This window comes from Siniperca chuatsi, linkage group LG4 (assembly GCF_020085105.1).
Source record: "Siniperca chuatsi isolate FFG_IHB_CAS linkage group LG4, ASM2008510v1, whole genome shotgun sequence".
NCBI classification, from domain to species: domain Eukaryota; kingdom Metazoa; phylum Chordata; class Actinopteri; order Centrarchiformes; family Sinipercidae; genus Siniperca; species Siniperca chuatsi.
The window spans coordinates 7195251-7214247 of record NC_058045.1 but is presented as its reverse complement, the minus strand read 5'-3'; the positions used below and the strand labels follow the sequence as shown (position 1 = coordinate 7214247).

The 18997-nt window shown below is 41.0% G+C and overlaps 1 protein-coding gene across 1 annotated transcript in view; it reads right to left on the bottom strand.

Annotated features, from left to right (window-relative positions):
* nell2a (neural EGFL like 2a) overlaps positions 1–18997 on the bottom strand; it is an 83918-nt gene that overhangs the window by 18779 nt on the left and 46142 nt on the right. The window contains exons 14-15 of the mRNA XM_044193825.1: positions 9315–9437; positions 7458–7553 (exon numbers count right to left, since the gene is read on the bottom strand). Coding sequence (XP_044049760.1) covers positions 7458–7553; positions 9315–9437 — 219 coding nt within the window. The remainder of the gene's footprint in view (positions 1–7457; positions 7554–9314; positions 9438–18997) is intronic.

The following is an 18997-nucleotide window of genomic DNA, read 5'->3' as shown; positions in this document are numbered from 1 at the left end:
CACTTCTCAACTGTCCTTTTCTACATATGTCCTCTTCAAACTTCGCTTTTCCCTTCCTTCTTTCACTCATCTTCCTTCTTCTTTTCCTCAGAGAACAAGTGGAAAAGGTTGTAAAAACTCATCGAAAAAAGAATATGGAAGCTCTTATGAAATGGTGCTGTTTCACTCACATAAACACAATGTTCCCCTCTTCAGATCACGTCTCTTTACGAGAGTATCACTTCGGAAGAAGTAGTGCGCTGGTAAATGATCACGACTTGAGAAAATGAGAGTTTTTCCTACCAATAAAACATGAGTGTAATGCACCAGGGCTCCCTGATGGTGCCCTTGAACACAACCCTTCAGGAGTGTGTAGGAGTCTCAAATCTAAATTGCATGATTAACACCGAACATAAAAATCTTTTATCTCTTTCTTCTTGTCCTTAAAGAACATTGTTGATGCAAAACTAGCCTCAGTGTGATTCAGCACGGCTGATTAAAAGTGCTCGTGACGACATGAGAGTGCAGATGAAGTGAAAGATGAAAGGGAGAGGTGTCCATCCACAGCATCTGATCAAATGCTCTTCTCCCTTAAAGACACCCACAGTGTCCTTTGAGAAGCTAGCAGTAGGCCAGCCAAAGACAACAGAGATGGCCATTAGTTACAGAACTGACAACATAGTGACAGAAAATTTTAACTGGTGCCCAAGCACCCTAAAAAGCTTAGAGGGACTTGAAAGGAGAAGATAATGAGCTGAAAATAAAAGGAAATACAAAGGCTACCTCCCCATTTATCTCATAGGAACAGTTCAACAATCCAGTCAATAAACATGCATCTGAGGCAAAACAGAAGGGGGTCTTCACAGATGTTATGTCCCATTATTTCATGCAGGGGATATCGGCTGCTAAAAAATCTTTACAGTCCCGAGCCCTGTTTCCTAAAAGCATCTTAAAGCTAAGGTGATCATAAAGCCCTTCTTTCCACATTCTTACATTTACGAGGTTTTTTTTCTAAAAACGTTGTTTACTAAAGACACTCTTAAGACTGGTAGATTGCAAGTTCCTCCTGCCCACTCATCTTTCAGATGGAGCTGCAACAAGTGTTGGTTTTGTTTATTTCATTTAATCACTTAGCCTATACTTTTATCAAGACCACTGTGATATTCTTTGTGTATAATGTGTGTTTTATGCAACATGAGTGAAGATCTTGAAATGCATACAAATAAATAAATAGCCCTCTAGGTTAAGATATGTAAATTGGAAATTACTAAGGAGAATTTCTTTAACCTGCTTTTCAAGGAAATATTTGTAAAATCGTTGATTTGCATCAAATGGCCATGCCATGCGTTTCCATCACTATTCTCTTCCTTGTCGGTTATGCAAAGGCCCCCAGAGCAATGATATCCAGTACAACCTTCACAATAATGACGACACTTTGATGTAAGCCACTGGATTTTAGCAAAGTCAACTTAATATACAGTACAGTATATATTCCATCCTTATTTTTCAGTGCACCCTTGAAGTAAGGTTTTTTTTGCTCACATCTGCCTAAGCCTTCAATGTTATTTTATATATATATATATATATATATATATATATATATATATATATGTTATGTTAATCTGACCTTGCTGAAGTGCCACTTTTCCTGATCTTTTGTTTTCTCTTTCAGTATCTTCTCTTGTTTTGTTCTAGTGCTTTTAGTCACCTTTTTAAATTGTCCTCACAATTTGAAGCTCAATTTGGGCTAAAGTGCAACGTCTAGCAGCTAATTAGTTTGAAGTACACCAGGTTTGCTTTCTTACGCCTCCACCCAGTCACACATATCATATAAAATGCTGCAAGCTCTGATTGTTGACTTTAAGTTAGGCTACATTTTCACAATGTACTAAGTGATTCTGTTGCATCTTTTTTTTTTTCATTTATGCTTTGCATTTTATGTATCTTTAGTATCTATAATGGTTTATGTAGTTACATTGAAAGCTAAGAAGCTGTGCATTTACTCTTAAGTGCTGTTTTCAGAAATGCATGTACAAATTTAACAGGTATCCATAGAAATGCTCTTAGAAAACAGTCTTAACCTCTAAAACCTCTAAAAATATATATTGGGAAACAAGGCCTGGGGCACTGTGCACTTAACGAATTTTATTACAAAAAAAATAAAAAACGACTTGCAGCATAAACCCAAATGAAAGGGGAAGAAAATTGGAGTCAAGGTCAAACAGTTTAGCAGCTGCAACATGATCAAGACACAATGTGTGTTGATTTTACCACGAGAGAAATTCAGTTACAGGTACGTGATCAATCACACTAAATAATAACCTCACTCATTATATCTGGCATTCGAGCACTTGCAGGTAAAAAAAAACAAAAAAAAAACATCAGAGGCTTTAACAGACACATTAGGTCTAACTGTGAAATATCCTTATAGCTATGGTAGCACATTTTTATTCTGGATTTCTCCAAGCCAGGGAAGAAAATTGACATTTTACTGAAAAATAAACCTCATATTCCAGCATTTGCCCGTCCTTCACCCAAGCCATATAAGGAATAGTGCTAGCCTGGGGCTACCATATTGACTATGCGACATGTTCGGGGCACACATTACATGGCTGGCCCTGCGTACATTTCTATCCATGACTGAAGTGTATGTGCCCTGCCGCAGCTATATCCTGCATAATTCATGATGTGTCAGAGTTCTCCACTAGCTGGTGTCTGTCTGTCAGCACTGCGTGCCCCCTGTCCCTCCCCATCCATTCCCCCTGAATGGTAATGACAAGCCACCAAGCACACACACACACACAGTCACAAAAAGATCATAACACAGAACATATTAACACACATCCACATACTTGTACATTTACACACAGACACAAACATACAAGATTACATGTATGTACACCTCAACACATCGACGCACAATCCAAAATGGCAGACTGACAATCTGCAAACTGTTGTGTGTATGCTCATAGGTGTGCATGTGTCTATCCGCACTGCCTTGAAGAGATCCTGTTCAGTGTCTTATGACAGGCCGTCAGTCTGCCGCTGCAGTAGCAGAAGTGGTGGAGTCCCTGGGGAGACCTCTAAAAGCTCACAGGGTTCTGGGGGGTGGGGAGCCCAGACTTAGTGAAAGCTTTTCCATGTTCATCCACCCGGCTCTGCTTCTCCTCTTCCTGCTGCACCGCCTCATTCCGCATCCAAATGCAGAGGAAAAAACTCACTAACCCCTACCCTCTAACCACCCATCCCTCTCCTTGCATTTCCCATTCCATCGCTGCATCTGTCAGTTTTTCCCAATATCTCTGTATCTTCCTTTCCACTTCACCTCCTCTCACCCCTCTCCTAGTCGTTCCCTCTCTTTCCTCTCACTCCTTCAATTTTGCATCCGTCACTCTCCCTGTACATCTCCATCTCTTCTCCCCAAACTAATGTTCTCACCCCCCTCCTCCTTCCCATCCTCCCTCCCCTCCTCCCCACCAGTAGAGCAGCATATCCAACAGTACATTAACCACCATACATCTCTGCAAGCCTCTCCAGTAGACACTTCCCTCTCTGGGAGCTCCTGTCATATTGTGAGGAGACAGTAAGAACAACCCCCCCCTTTCACACTGAATGACTAGTGAAGTCTCTAAACAGTGCCAGAGGCTGTAGCTAGGAGCCCTGATGGTGGTCCTGGACTATAAAACCACAAGAAGAAAAAAAAGCACAAGGACGGTAGCTGTCACAAAGCTGACTCGGACAAAATCGGGAGGGAGTCAGATTATGGGAGGGGGAAGAGAGATAGACATGCACACTGAAGCAGCAGCTGTGATGACAAACATCTTGTCGCCTGAGGCATGAGGAGCGTGCAGGAGATTCAGCGTGCATGTGAGCGCTTGTTTGTACCTCGAATTTTAATCAGCCTCAATGATGAGCTGAGAGGAGCCTAAAAACAGACTGATCCCTGAGCCACCAATCATTCGTCCCCTGATTCCTCTCTTATTGTATTTAAGAAATAGACAACTGTATTCATGGAAAAAAATGTTTGCAACCAGTTTACAGTCACATTTAATGGGGAAAACATCATTCACCCAAATTACAGAAATAAATATTTTCTCTCTTACTTCTAGTTGTATCTACCCATGCAGATAGTTTTAGTTTCATTTGCTCAGGTGTTAAGATACCTGCCTCCACCTCAATACAATGGAGGTGAATGGAATTTTGTTTGTGATGCTCACAGCATTGAAAAATGTCACTTAAAGGAATAGTTCAACATTTTGGGAAATGTTCGCTTTACTGCTGAGCGTGAGATAAGATTGATGCCACTCTCATATCTAAATATGAAGCTGCAGGAGGCAGTTAGCCTAGCATAGCATACAGACTGGAAACAGGGGGAAACAGCTAGCCTAGCTCTGTCTGAAGGTTCAAAAATTGACCTACCAGCACCTCTAAAGCTCACCAATTAACACATATCTCGTTCTTTAACTTAGTGTAAAAAGTGACTTTCTAGAGTCTTCGCTGGTTGCCTGGCAATCTGACAACAAGACTTCAGGAAGTCACAGCACCCGGTCAAGAAAGAGTCCGGCACATAACCCCCCTAAAACCACAACTTGTCGTATTTCCATTTTGTTTTTTTTAAGGAATAAACAAACAAGATATAACTCATTAATTTAGAGAGTTTTAGAGGTACTGCTATGTAGCTTTTTTTACCTTTGGAAAGAGCCAACCTAGCCGTTTCCCCCTGTTTCCAGTCTTTATGCTAAGCTAACGGTCTCCTGGCTGTAGCTTGATATTTAACGGGCAGACATGAGAGTAGTATTGATCTTCTCATCTAACTCTTGGCAAAAAAAGCAAATAAGTGTATTTCCCAAAATGTCGAACTATTCCTTTAAAAAAAATCAGCAGCAGTGAGTCTCTCCAAAAACAGTCAGTCACAGTGTCCCAGTCACTCAAATACCTTGCTGTGAAAAGTTTTCACTGGAACCACTTTCTGCTGAAGGAAACTAGTCCCTATAAAAAATATTCTAGATTATCCAGAGTAACAGACACTGATTCTGGAAAGACACATTGCTGTTGAATTTTTTTAACCCTTCAACACCCATTCCTCCTTTGGGGGTCTGTCTAAATCAAATTGACTATTTTTTGTCATTATGTCCTTGAAATTATTTTGGTTTTCACTGATTTGTTACACTGTGGGACTGCCACACTGCTTTGAGATAGGGAATAACCATATTTTTAAAATTTCAGTTGTATGATCGGCCTTGCATTGTGACGGACCAAAACAAAAGCCAATAGACTAATCTATGGATGCACATAGGTGGTGCAAGGTTAAATGGATCTTTTCAATGCTGTGAGCACCATAAACAAAATTAAATTCACCCGCATTAAATTGGGGTAAAGGCAGAAATCTCAGAGACAGAGACAGATATTTTAAAAACCTGAACAAACAAAACCAAAAGTATTTGCATGACTAGATACCATTATCTTTTTATTTTTTATAGGTTTTGTGAATTTCAAATGGAGATATGAAATGGATAAAAAACAAACACTTCTTGGATCTGACAGCAATGTAACACAAAGCAGGTGCTCCTGATGCACAGGCAATCAATGTCCACAAAAAGGCAATGAATTCCTAGGCACACTATTTCGTTAAAGAAATCTATATGTGTGTCTTCATTTCTATTATGTGTGACATAGTGTTCATTCATTGAGTATTGAGTACTGAAAATTCTCACATGTATGCTTGTACTTAAGTGTGCGATTGTGTGACCCTGAGGAAGACCAGTGTGTGGTCGATACGTATTGGTCTTGTTTTTAATCATGTAGCCACTATAAAAAAAGGCTTTTTAACTTTTGTACTTTAACAAAGCAGTGTGCTTTGACTTCTTAGGGAATTAATGCCCTTTTTTTGTGGACGGAGATATCCATTATTTAAGAACAAAAACCTACTCTAAACTTAACCTTGACATGACTGATCTGATGAAAATAGAAAATAAAAGTGGGTGGGAAATACAAAAAACTTAATCTACAAGAAAGAAATGTTTCCTACAAAACTTTTCATTTATTTGTAGATCTCTGCTTTTGAGATACTGAGTGATGAGTTGAATCACTTTGGACACAAAGTGCCGCACAATTTGTAAGATTTCTCCTGTGATGGACTATTCTGCGACTGTTTTTTGAGGCGCAAGACACACACAAAAGAGAATAAGGTGAGAGAGAGAGACAAAAACAGAAAGGCAGGGATCTAGAACACTATAGCCTTGAAGGTAATGAAATGTGTGATTGCCTAGGCCGTACCATTACTAAGAGACGAGGTCCTCAGAACCTTCTCTACCAAAAAATGGGGAGGAGGATAATTCATTATGGTTAGCTGTGTTAACACATTCTCAGTTGCTCTAAGACACACACATACACACAAGCACACACTCCGCCTTCCTCAGCATCTCAGAGCAGCACCATGAGGAAATTCATTTTCTTTAAGACACGCAGTAAAAAGGACACCTCGTAAAAAAAGGTCCTTTATGTGCAATCAATACCTGAACCAATGAGCAAGCAGAGAGGCTCAGTTTGCTTCTCTCAAATACGAGTGCACACACTGAGAGAACTATTATGACTTGACTTTCTATTAGCTCGCCCTCTTGTCTCTTCAAGGACACTCCACGAAAGGTTGAAACGGTTATGAGAAAGGTGTTGCTGCTATAGATTAGACATACGGAGCGTCGAGCACAACCACCAGGATTATAGTCTTTCTTGGTTACCTTAAATCACCAGTACTGCAGGGGAAACACACTGAATAGGATCCAGAGCCTTATCACAACGTTGTGTTAGACATATTTTCATGCATGAGAGCAAGTAGTGATATGGTCTTTGCTACAGTATAAACATAGGCTGACTTAATACTCGGTTAAGCTATCGTGCCCTATGCATCAGGAGATTGTGCAGTTGTAATTTGGATGTGGCATGGAGCCTATGAGGAGGAATGCCATGCTGATTAATATGGGCTGTGATATGGGGTAATTCCCATACTGCTGCAACTGCAGTTCAAATCCTCCATCAGGCCACTGGAAGAGGTACAAGCTCATTATTCACCATGGAGCGCAGACCCACACAGTCAGACGCACGCACGGACACACACACAGCCACAAACACATTCAAACACACGCACAGTGAATATAGAAGAGTGTGAGCACTGGAAACATCTCAGCATTTACAGATCAACTGTTTTGTCGAGGTCAGGGCAAAGACCGCCACAAAGTAAGAATTATCACAAGAACCCAGATATGCCAAGATAACTAAAACAACAACTTTGATCCTGTGTACCTTTCTGTGATAATCTCCCCTCCTCTTTCCTGTTAAATCTGAAGAAAGTAAAACACCCCCTCACTTTACGTCACCTCTTCTTCCTGTTTCTCGTCCCTTCTTGCACATTCAGTCAAAAGTCTTCCTTGAGCTATTTTTGCGGAGAGAAACGTAGGAGTGGAACTAAAATGAGCTCTTACCTGTCTCACATCTCTTCCCAGTAAATCCTTGCTGGCAAATGCAGTTGTTAGGTGAGACGCAGGTTCCCCCATTCTGGCACAATCCGTCACACATAGCTAGAGGTAGACCAGAAGAGGAGCGACATTACTCACTAAGATTAACGAGCATTAACTATGTAATTAGACCAGCAGCAGCATATGTATTTGCATACTGAATAAGAGCTAATTTGGTGATGTGATTCATTACAGTCTCTCACGATATTATTTCTTGTGACTAATGCATCTCGCCAAGGTTAATTCAAAAATGTTCATTATCCATGGGTAGGCTGTTGGTTAATGTGTCCCTAAAACACAGAGAAGTCATTGAAGTTGACAGAATGCAATGGAAATAAATGAAATAGACAATACACAAATCATACCCTGCTTCACCAGAATAAAGAATAAGTATTAAAAAACAAAAGAAGCCCTATCTAGTAAAAGGAGTACCACAAGGTGCTTCAAATTTTGTTAAAAGGGACACTCCAACAATTTAGTATTGCACTTTATTTTGATTTGATTTTAAAAAGAATGGTCAAAATTGAAGCAAAAAAATATCCTGACTTTTATTGACTAGTTTGGGTCAAGCTCCAAAAATGCTGGATACCATTTGCCATAATGCAACCAAAAGCATCTTTCATCAAACCCTCCCCCCTGCACTCTCAAGCCCAAACTGCGATAACCCTGATGACATCACAATGACACCATCAGGGTTATTTTTAGAGCTGAAACGATTAATCGATCAACAGAAAAATAATCAGCAACTATTCTGATAATCGATTAATTGTTTAAGTCCATTTTTGTTCGCAATTTCAAGCAAAAATGTGCATTCCCTAGTTCCAAGCTTCACATTTGTGTTGATTTGCTTCTTTTCTTTGTTTTATTCGATTGAAAATTTAATAATTTTAGGTTTGACCTGTCAAGTCAGTTTTCTAGTAAGAGGACAGATTACAAATGGAATAGCAAACAGAGAGAAGCACTCATTAAACCTGGGTCGATGAATTTTCAGTAGATGCCGGTGAGAGTATAACCACAATACTGTTTACATGGTGCTAATGTGGGAACCTCCAAACGTCAGCCATAAATGTGAGATGATTTGCTTTTGGAACAGACTTGTGAATATGCCTGAACAACGGCTCAATAGGAAGATCTTTAATTGGGACATTTTGCATGGACATCCCTGGATTAGTGAGGTGAAATCTTTATTGAGTTATCTTTTATTTTTCAAAACAGATGTGCATAATATTCATGATGCTCAGTGCAAATTGTTTGTTACGTATAAGGGAAAGTGTTCTGTTGATGTTTGGTACAAAACCTAAATTCTGAACATATTGTCTCATTAAAAAAAAAAAAAACAACTACTGTACACTGTGTACAGAAGCAGAATTGAACTAAAAGTCAAAGAGATCTGCGTGTATAGTTATATTCAGCTACATTACCATTAGCTATAGAAACAGGCATGTTTAATGGTTTCCCTGAAGAGAAAATACTGTTATGTGATTTAGGTGAGATTGAAGATGAAATCAATTTCATATTTCATTGATCATTATATGATAATTTAAGGACTATACTTTTTTTATTTTTTTAGCAAAATGTCCTTTATTTCTGATGGATGATTCTAAATAACTTGAGCTTTCGGAAGGGAACTATTTTTGTGGCAGATTTTATTTGTAAAAACAAAATAAAAACCTGGGACAGAAGACAGTTCTACAGTTATTTGTTTGAAATGTAATATAAGAAGATAGTTAATGTCTGACAAATGTTTCACCACTGAAACGATATTTTTTGTGTCTTGTAAGTCTATGACACAATAAATAACATAACTAACATGGTGGTGCTTACCTTTGCAGACCGTCCCATTGCCAGTGTAGCCCGGCTTACAGGAGCAGCTGTGGCCTCCAACCATGTTAAAGCACAGGGCATTCTCATCGCAGTTGTGGAGCCCGCTGAGGCACTCATCGTGCTCTAAAAGCAAGAAAACACAACAGATGTCGATCTCAACAAACTCTTTAGTCCAACCCTTTAGTCATATATACAGTTGTATTATATATCTTTTTAGTTCACAGTTCAGACAATGTAAGTTTATCCACAAATCACTACCAAGAAAATAACACTTGATTGAAAACCTGAATGTTTATTTTCCTTGTAAATATGAGCAATGATCACATCCAGCTGGTAATTTGTTTTTATTTTCCATTAAGAAAAAGATTTGAGACACAATTGTGGATTAAATGTCTTGATAGTTAGACAGCTGTGAGTCTAGTAATAAGACATCAGTGACAAATAACAGGCTGGTGGACGAGCCATTTTTCTATCTCCCACCATGATCTGTCATAAGACAGTTTCAGATGTTTTGCTGTAATTTGTTGTTCTTTCTTGGCACAATATGGAACAGTCTCAATGATGAATCTGAGTTTTATAACTACTGAAATGAACTCACATCATGTATATATTAATGAGGTGGTGTCTTGTGTTGTACTTTGCATGATGTAAATTGGCACAATTGGCTGTTAAAAAGCCTGATTTCAAGATGGCGCCGCAGATGGCTGCCTCTGTGTTTTGGTCTTGCTTTGTTCCTAAATTCAGTTTTCTGCTGTGATACCCAGCACTCTTTCACCAGAGAAGAGCTCATGAACATCAGGGGAACTACACCAGTAGACTTATCTCCGTCTTTTCTGCTGTCATCAGTGGAATTATTGGACATTCTGGTCAAAGGTGCTCTCACCTTTGCTCATGCAGTGAAACGCCAGAGGAGAGGGAAACGCGCCGGTGTGCTTGTGCGCCTCCGTGGTCTTCGCACACCGTTACTGGGAATATTTCTCTCCAACGTGTGCTCACTGTGCAATAAACTGGATGAACTTCAGCTACTGGTAAGGAAAAACAGAGACTTTTATTCATCTCCTGTTTTATGCTTCACAGAGACGTGGCTGTGTGGATCAATACCGGACTGCAGCTGGCAGGCTTCCAACTCTGAAGAGTGGATCGCGATACAGAACTTTCTGGCAAAAGTAAACCCTTCTACTCTCCCTGTGAGTTTGTTTCATTCATTCTGGTCGGTGTTTACATTCCACCGCAGGCCAGGTGTGTAGAGCACACAAACCTGGACTCCTTAGTTATTGTCCTCGGTGACTTTAACAAGGGAAATCTCAGCCATGAACTCCCCAAATACAGACAGTTTATTAGATGCCTGACCAGAGAGGCGAATATTCTGGATCACTGTCACACAACAATCAACAGTGCCTATTATGCCGTCCCCCGCGCTGCACTGGGACACTCTGACCACATCATGGTCCACCTGATTCCTGCATACAGGCAGAAATTAAAGCTCTGTACACCTGTTGTGACGACATGAAAGCAGTGGACCAGTGGAGCTATGGAGGACCTTCAGGCATGCTTGGATTGTACTGACTGGAATGTTTTCAGGACTGCTACCAACAATCTGGAGGCTGTGACGCCCTACATCAGCTTCTGTGAGGAATGTTGTATACCATCACGCACCAAGGTGGGTTATAACAATGACAAACCCTGGTTCACAGCTAAGGCTGGAAAAGGAAGAAGTGTTCAGGAGTGGAGACAGGGAGAGGTTTCGGGAGTCAAAGTACAGATTTAGCAAGGTGGTGAGAGAAGTTAAATGATTGTATTCAGAGAGACTATAACACCAGTTCTCAGCCAACGCTGCTTCTGTTTGGAAGGGGCTCAGACAGATCACCAACTACAAACCTAAGGACCACTCCCATTAATGACTTGTGCCTGGCCAACAACTGAATGAATTCTACTGTCGCTTTGAGAGACAATGGGACAGTCCTGACACCATCCCCTGTGACTCCATCCACTAGCTCCTGCCCACCAGGTCCACCTCCCCCACCTCAGCAGGGGCCTAGGCCTCTTCACAACTGCCCACCAGAAGCTCCCCCCTCCCCTACTGCAACAACGACTCTCTCCATCCTGGAGAGGGATGTCAACAGACTGTTCAGGAGGCAGAACCCCCCGCAAAGTAGCTGTCCATCCACCCTGAAGCACTGTGCCGATCAGCTGTCTTCGGTGTTTACGGACATCTTTAACACCTCACTGGAGACATACCGACTGCCAGCCTGCTTCAAATCCTCCACCATAATCCCCGTCCCCAAAAAACCAAGGCCCACAGGACTTACGACTACAGCCTTGTCACCCTGACCTCTGTGGTAATGAAGTCTTTTGAGTGCCTTGTGTTGTCCCACCTCAAATCCATCACAGACCCACTCCTCGACCCCCTGCAGTTTGCGTACAGTAGAAGATGCAGTAAACATGGCCCTTCACTTCATCCTCAAGCACCCGGACTCCTCAGGAACCTATGCCAGGATCCTGTTTATGGATTTCAGCTCCGCCTTCAACACTTTCATCCCAGCTCCACTGCAGGACAAGCTCTCCCAGCTGAGTGTGCCTGACTCCACCTGCAGGTGTATCACAGACTTCCTGTCCGACAGGAGGCAGCACGTGAGGCTGGGGGAAACATGTCTTACTCCCGGACAATCAGCACCAGTTCCCCCTAAGGCTGTGTTCTTTCCTCTCTGCTCTTCTCCCTGTACACCAACAGCTGCGCGTCCAGTCACTAGACCGTCAAGCTCCTAAAGTTTGTGGATGACACCACCCTTATTGGGCTCATCTCTGATGAGAATGAGTCTGCCTACAGGTGGGAGATTGACCACCAGGTGAGCTGGTGCAATCAGAACAACTTGGAGCTCAACACTCTTAAAACAGTGGAGATGGTTGTGGATTACAGAAATAGCCCAGCCCCACCCACCCTCATCACCCTGTGTGACTCCTCTGTCGACACTGTGGAGTCCTTCCGCCTCCTGGGGACCATCATCACAAAAGGACCTCAAGTGGGAACATCAGCTCCCTCACCACTAAAGCCAAACAGAGGATGTACTTCCTGTGACAGCTGAAGAAATTCAACCTGCCAAAGACAATGATGGTGCACTACACTACTCCACCGTCACTGAGTCCATCCTCACCTCCTCCATGATGGAGGAGGCGCCAAGGACATGGGCAGATTGCAGCATATCATTCGCTCCGCCGAGAAGGTGATTGTCTGCATTCTACCTTCCCTCCAGGATCTGTACGCCTCCAGGAACCCGAGGCAAGCAGGAAAGATTGTGGATGACCCCTCCCACCCTGGACACAGCTGGCCTCATCAACAAGGTCCAGGACCCCCAATGACACATAAAATTTCATAACCCCCACCCCCTATAGTACAGTATACCCATACTGTAAACTTTTGCACATTCCAATATAAATATTTTGCAATAAATAAGTCATATTGTACATATCCTTTATTATTTTCTAATATTTAATATTCTTTAATATCTTGTCAGTTTTATATTTATGATTCTTGACCTGCAGTACGTGCTTTCTTTCTTTATATATTTCTACTATATTTATTGTTTTACACCAAAAAAAAAAAACAAAGCAAATTCCTTCTATGTATAAACCTACTTGGCAATAAAGCTGACTCTGATTCTGTTAAGTACCAAGAGAAATGTTTTCTGTACGTTTCACACAAGCATTAACGAAATATTCCCTTAAAACCAGGACTCTCAAGCTCTCATTGCTGCTGCTGTGGAGTTGGAGTGGTATGGTTTGTTATGAATATCCCTCTGACAAGCTTGACTAATGGCTACAGCCCATGACAACATACTGTATCCAACTGGCAAACAAATCTCTTCCCCTCTATCTGGAGAGGAGACTGAGGTGGCAAAATAAAATGTAATAAAGGCCTGGTGAATAAACTACTATACAAATCAAACAGTCCATGTACAAATATTGTGCTGATACCACATGAAGTACCGCAAAGTCAGTGTTGAGTAAAGCAGAAAACAAAAAAATAGGGGGGAAATTTGTGATAAAGTCTTATATACAGTACAATCAATATTAATTTGAATTAAAATATTTTTGTGGTGTTATACTTGTGTAAAAATTATTTAAAATATCTAATGGAACCATACAGACAAATACTATTTACTGTAAGCCGCCCCTACAGATACATAAAAGGACTATAATTTAAAGTGATCTTCTTGTCATAATATAGCCCACATCTTGTGTTACCTTTATAAGATAGGAATATAATAGCTGATAAGGAATTTCCTACTTAATTGTCATATTTTACAGAAAGGAAAGAATTTACAGAAGGGACAGAATTTATAAACAGGCCTCTTTAGAAATTAAATGCTATAAGTGAGGCAATTTGAAGTCGCAGGGGATAAGGTTTCTTATTTTTATGATCAGATCCCAGTGTTTCTACTTCAAATTTTATTGTCAAGGAGCTGTGAGCGCAAATGTATGTGATTTGATTTCTGTGGGGGCTGCTGGATCTGAACACTTTACATATTTGAAATAACATTATGTTTAGCTGTTATTAAAGTGCATGATATCAGAAGTTTATAGCCTGTATTACACCAGACACCACAGCGAACCCTTTTTAAATAACTTTTAGTCTGTTACCACCAGCTGGACCAACTCCACTGCTGTGTGTCAAACTTGCGAACAAATCTTTTGCACTAACGATTAATGTTCACTCCCCTTAAACTGGAGTCCATCACACTGTGCTGACTTATTGAACACTTTTGGTCTTATCCTCTGGGGTCTCCATGTTTGTTTACATGGTGACATGTTTTTATTTTTAATCCCTGTTGCAACCAAGATACTCTAACTGCAAAAGCAATTGAAAATCTCATCTGATGCTGGCATAAGACTTAAACTAAACAGTTAAAGAATTGTAGATCAGTTAAGCCCTCTCCCCTGCTGTATGAACGAGCACTTTAATGCACGCCCTTCATCTGCCCCTGAACACAAAGGCAGATCTTTATCCCTCTGAGACACACACAAGAAGAACACTCCTCTATCGTATTTTGGAGATTCACATAAATATTGCTTTCTGATAAGTACTTGCTTACCGAGCACTACATCAGCTGAAGTGCAGAAAACTTTCTGGACTTGTTTTAACCTTCTGAAATCTTCTCTCCTTATTTAACAACTCTGTATCCCATCATGACCCAAAAGGATGCAAAACAAAAAAACTATCATGAAAAGTCCTCCTTTTGGCAAGAGAGCTCTCTCTCTCTCAACTTCAGTGTTTGTAAAACATTTAGTAATTTAGCCAGACAACTTTTTTCATTTCATATTATCATATGTTTATAGTGCAGAGAGAACTTTCAAAGGCTGCTGGAAGGACAAGTAGTCAACTAAATCTCTTAGAAAAGGTTAAGTCTCTTGGAAAACACAAACACAAGACTTTAGTGCTAATCTGGGGGCAACAATTTCTAGTTCTTTTGTGAATTTCTGAGCCACACTGCGCCTGGCAGCCTCGCACATTTTGTTCAGACATTAAGCATATCTCAGGAGCCTTCCTCTGCCACAGAGATACAATATTTTTGCGTGTAGTACCTACTTATAATTCTTTTCCCACAACTTGGGGCTTTTTAAATGCATGCATTTGTGAAAGACAGTGAGGTTTGAGGACTGAAAGATGGCACCTGAAGAGTGAGAGGATCAGAAATGTGAATGCTTGTTGCAGGAGACCTGAGCCACATCATCCATTTCCCTGCCATCATCGAATCCATTTCATCTGCTGAACAGACCGTGGGCTCATCCAAATTGAAAGTGACATTGCGATGAGCTCCTCCATAGAGGGTATGATGTATGTGTGCATGTGCATGTGAAATGGATTGAAGGGCACTTAGGAGGACCCGCTGCTCTGCTCTTGTTGCTGCATCTCACACGCGCACACACACACACACACTCACCTGCTGTTGGGCAGAATTAAAGTCTGCTCATCGGCATATAAAAACAGTAATAGGAGCACAGTAGAGATGAAAGAGAATAAGGTGTTTTTTTCTCTCAAGGTCACATCTGCCAGAGCAGGGAACAGCCAGCCGTCAGTCTGGACAGACAGGGCAGCAGAGCCACCAGGTGCTGTGTGTGCATGCAGAGTGTATATTATCACCATGACCCTTGAGTTAAGTATTGGTTACTTGTAATTTTGGTTATTTAGGAATTTAGGCTTATTACTGCACTCAGTTTAAGCGTTTAATCACCAACTAAATCCCTAAAATGTGTGTGTGCGTTTGTGTGTGTGTGTGTGTGTGAGAGAAAGAGGTATTTCCTCGCTGACTGCTGCTGCTCAGGCTGTAGAAAGATAAACAATCAATTATGTACAGCCTGTCACCAGGGATCTCTCTCTTGAGCCGGCCATTTCTCCTCCTGCTTAACTCCCTCCACCTTCTGCCACAACAACACCAGCCTTAGCAAGGTCTGACCTCAGGCTGCTTTTCTGAAAACATTGTAGCCTTGACTTTAACTTCACAATTACAGGCCTGAAAGGAAGATGATCTTATGATACATATGTCAGGGAATAACGTCCTTTGCTTCCTCTGTGATACTGCATTGGTCTGCAAGGGTGACAAGAATAGCAGAGTTTTACTTTGTGGGCCAAAAGTTGGATTTCATGGGGAAATCTTTGCATTGCTGGACAAACAGGAGGAATGACATTGTTTGTCCAGCACAAATACATGGGCAATAGTGAAAGACTAAGGGCTGTGGAATAATATCTTTCAACATATTTAAACTTGGAGCTGATTTTTTGTTCACTCCACTGCCCCACTATGATCACCAACTAGTCCCTAACTGTGTCCATCTGCCATTTGATGCTGAGAAGGTAGTTTAAAGTGTGCTTTTAGAGTTTTTAATTCACTGAAAACGAAGCTATGAGAGCGGTGAGAGTGAACCAAAACATACAAGTAAAGTTGCTGGCCAGACAGCTAAACAATGAGCTTAAACTCACGATAAAGCTCTGTAAAGCCGAGAGGAGCTACAGATTCAGGTGATAATTCTCTGTAGATTCATCACTACGAGTGATGCCTCTCAGGTTGTCACATTGTTTTCACATTGTCATTTGATATATTGTTATTGTAAAAATAATTAAAAGTTTCATCAAAATCAAAATCCTCTCTGTGACAGCAATGGAGATAATGGTAGATTTTTCATATTCTTGATCAAGTCTGGCCAAAAAAAGTAATGAAAGAGTAATTATTCAAAGGTATCAATTACTATGACATCAATATGAAACTTACAAGTTTCCTGTGGCGTGTTTGACCACAAGTAGCACCATGGAGGTTTGTTTTTATGAGTGGCTCTCCATTTTGTTTGTATCCTGCACCGGCACGAAGACACACATGCACACGGAGAGTACCGGGGTGACCTGATACAAAGTCCGGCCGCTGGTTTCACACTACTCGATCGCCAGTGGTGGTAACGCACCAAGAAATTTAGCAATGTGCCAACAAAGGCAAGGAAGAAGACTGCAAGTTGGCAAACATGGATATAAACAATGTAAATGTGTAACAGTTTTTTTTTATTTGGCTTTGCAAATGTTTTATGAAGAACAAAATTCATTTAACATGTTTGTTAGACCTCAAGGGTACACACATTGTGTTTAAGACACACTAAGTCAACGTAACTTTTGTTTGTTAACAAGGAAACTCCATCAGGCACCTTCAAAAAGCCAAATACATTAGCTTTCCCAATCAGCAGCAATTAAAGTCTTGTAAGTGCAACTGCCAGAGCAATTCCGTTATTCAAGAATACCTGGATGTCACGGAAAAAGAGGCAAAAACTCTGTTTATCCAAATCCCCCCAGCTGGCAGACCCTATGAGTCGTCAGACTGAAAGTCATCTTTTCTGATCTCTGTTGTCGTCTAACCCCCTGCTCCACCTCTGGCCCCTGTCCATTCCTTACTTTCCTTCTCCGCCCAGCCCTCCCTCCGTTCCTCTGCCTCAGGGGCCCAGGTCTGGTTATCACAGGATTAGAACAAGGACACACACCCTGCATACACACCTCGGGCACAAGTGCACGCATGCACACGTACACCTAGCACACATGCACACCTCAGGACAGCCTTCTTTAATAACATTCAAAGGGAGCGCACAACCAATCCGCTACCTTTCACGGATTAGCTGCTAATCTCACAGAGCGAGGAGCACCTCGGGCACTTTGGGGAAAAGACGAAGAGTAAGGGGGGAAGAAAGAGGAGGAATCTTGACCTTCAAGATCAAGGATAGAATACTAGTCAAAGAAAAGGCTCCACTGGATACGGAACTTGGGTCGTGTCACGACACTTGATTGTACATATTTCATTTAAACAAGTACATGAAGTCCATGTGTTCCAGTCTACCACCAGCTGGGATCTGAACCTGCGACCTCTCGCACTGCAGATGGTCTTGATGTAAAATATAGACTTCTGTCAGAGCTTGCTGACCTCCATGCTGTTTCGTCCAGGCTTAAATCTGCGGATCAGTCCTTTAATCCACTATTCTGGCCATAAACACTGAGCCATGAAATGAACTACAGTCAATTTAATCCTCTTCACTGGGCAGACTGGTTAACATGCAACCCTGTAATGCATGTAGAAATATGGCTATCAATACCGGGACATTGTTTCTGCTGAGTTTGCGATTCATTAATTGGTGAAAGCCATTGAGGATGATAAAGATGCTCGTATATCATGCGAATGTACAATGTCAATAGGTACTGAAGGGGGTGGTTTAATGTTTCCTTCCACAGCTGAAATATTTCTTCTGTGGGCAACTTCAGCACTCCCTTTAGACTCTTTTCTACAGAAGCAGATGTTCAATTGCTATTATTAAGCAGTAGATTCCTGCAGCTACTAGCTTAGCATCTTCCTATTTTTATTGTCAATTACTGCCACCAGAACTAGAGAGGCGACACTAAACTCAGCATATCAACATGAAGAAGGAGAAGCACCCTGGTGTAGTTTCCAGCATTCATCATATTTTTTTTTCCCATTTAAGGACCCCGAATGTTATTGTTGACACCTAATTTGGCTGTAATTCATCTTTCTAATATTGGGTAAGAGGTGAGATGTGTCTAGTAGTGATTGTGTTCAGTATCAAACTCTGTCTGATGGTGGATGTGTGGGAGCTGATAGTCCAATAACTCAGTGGGGAGATTATGACGGTAATTTGACTGAAGCAGGGAAAAAGTCATTACATCAAGCCTCTGCATAAGCCTTGGTTTAATCACACAAATTGACTTTTATAAGGAGACGCATAGCTGTGTATTCCAGTGACTTGAAGGCATTTTAATAGGAAACTACATAAAATATAGTGACACAATTTAATCCACTGGGTTTGGGGGTATTAATCTTCATTATGAATCTGGGGAATGAGCACACAGTGGAAAAAAGACAAATGAGTAAAACAATGAAAGTTGCCCACAGCTCAGAAGATTACAGAAAACACAGTGAGTGAAATAACATACGGTACAGTGGCTGTCTAAAGATAATATGGGAAAAAAACTGAGTAAGCAAGTAGGTTTCTTTCTCTAAATAAATCCCAAGAGCACACGAGATGAATGTGCATTTGTTACTCCCTTAAAAAAATATTCCTCAATCTCAGTTCTAACTTGTTTATGCCTTTCAGAAGCCTGTTCATAAAAAAGACACAAAGTCACAAATCCTTAACTTTGCTCT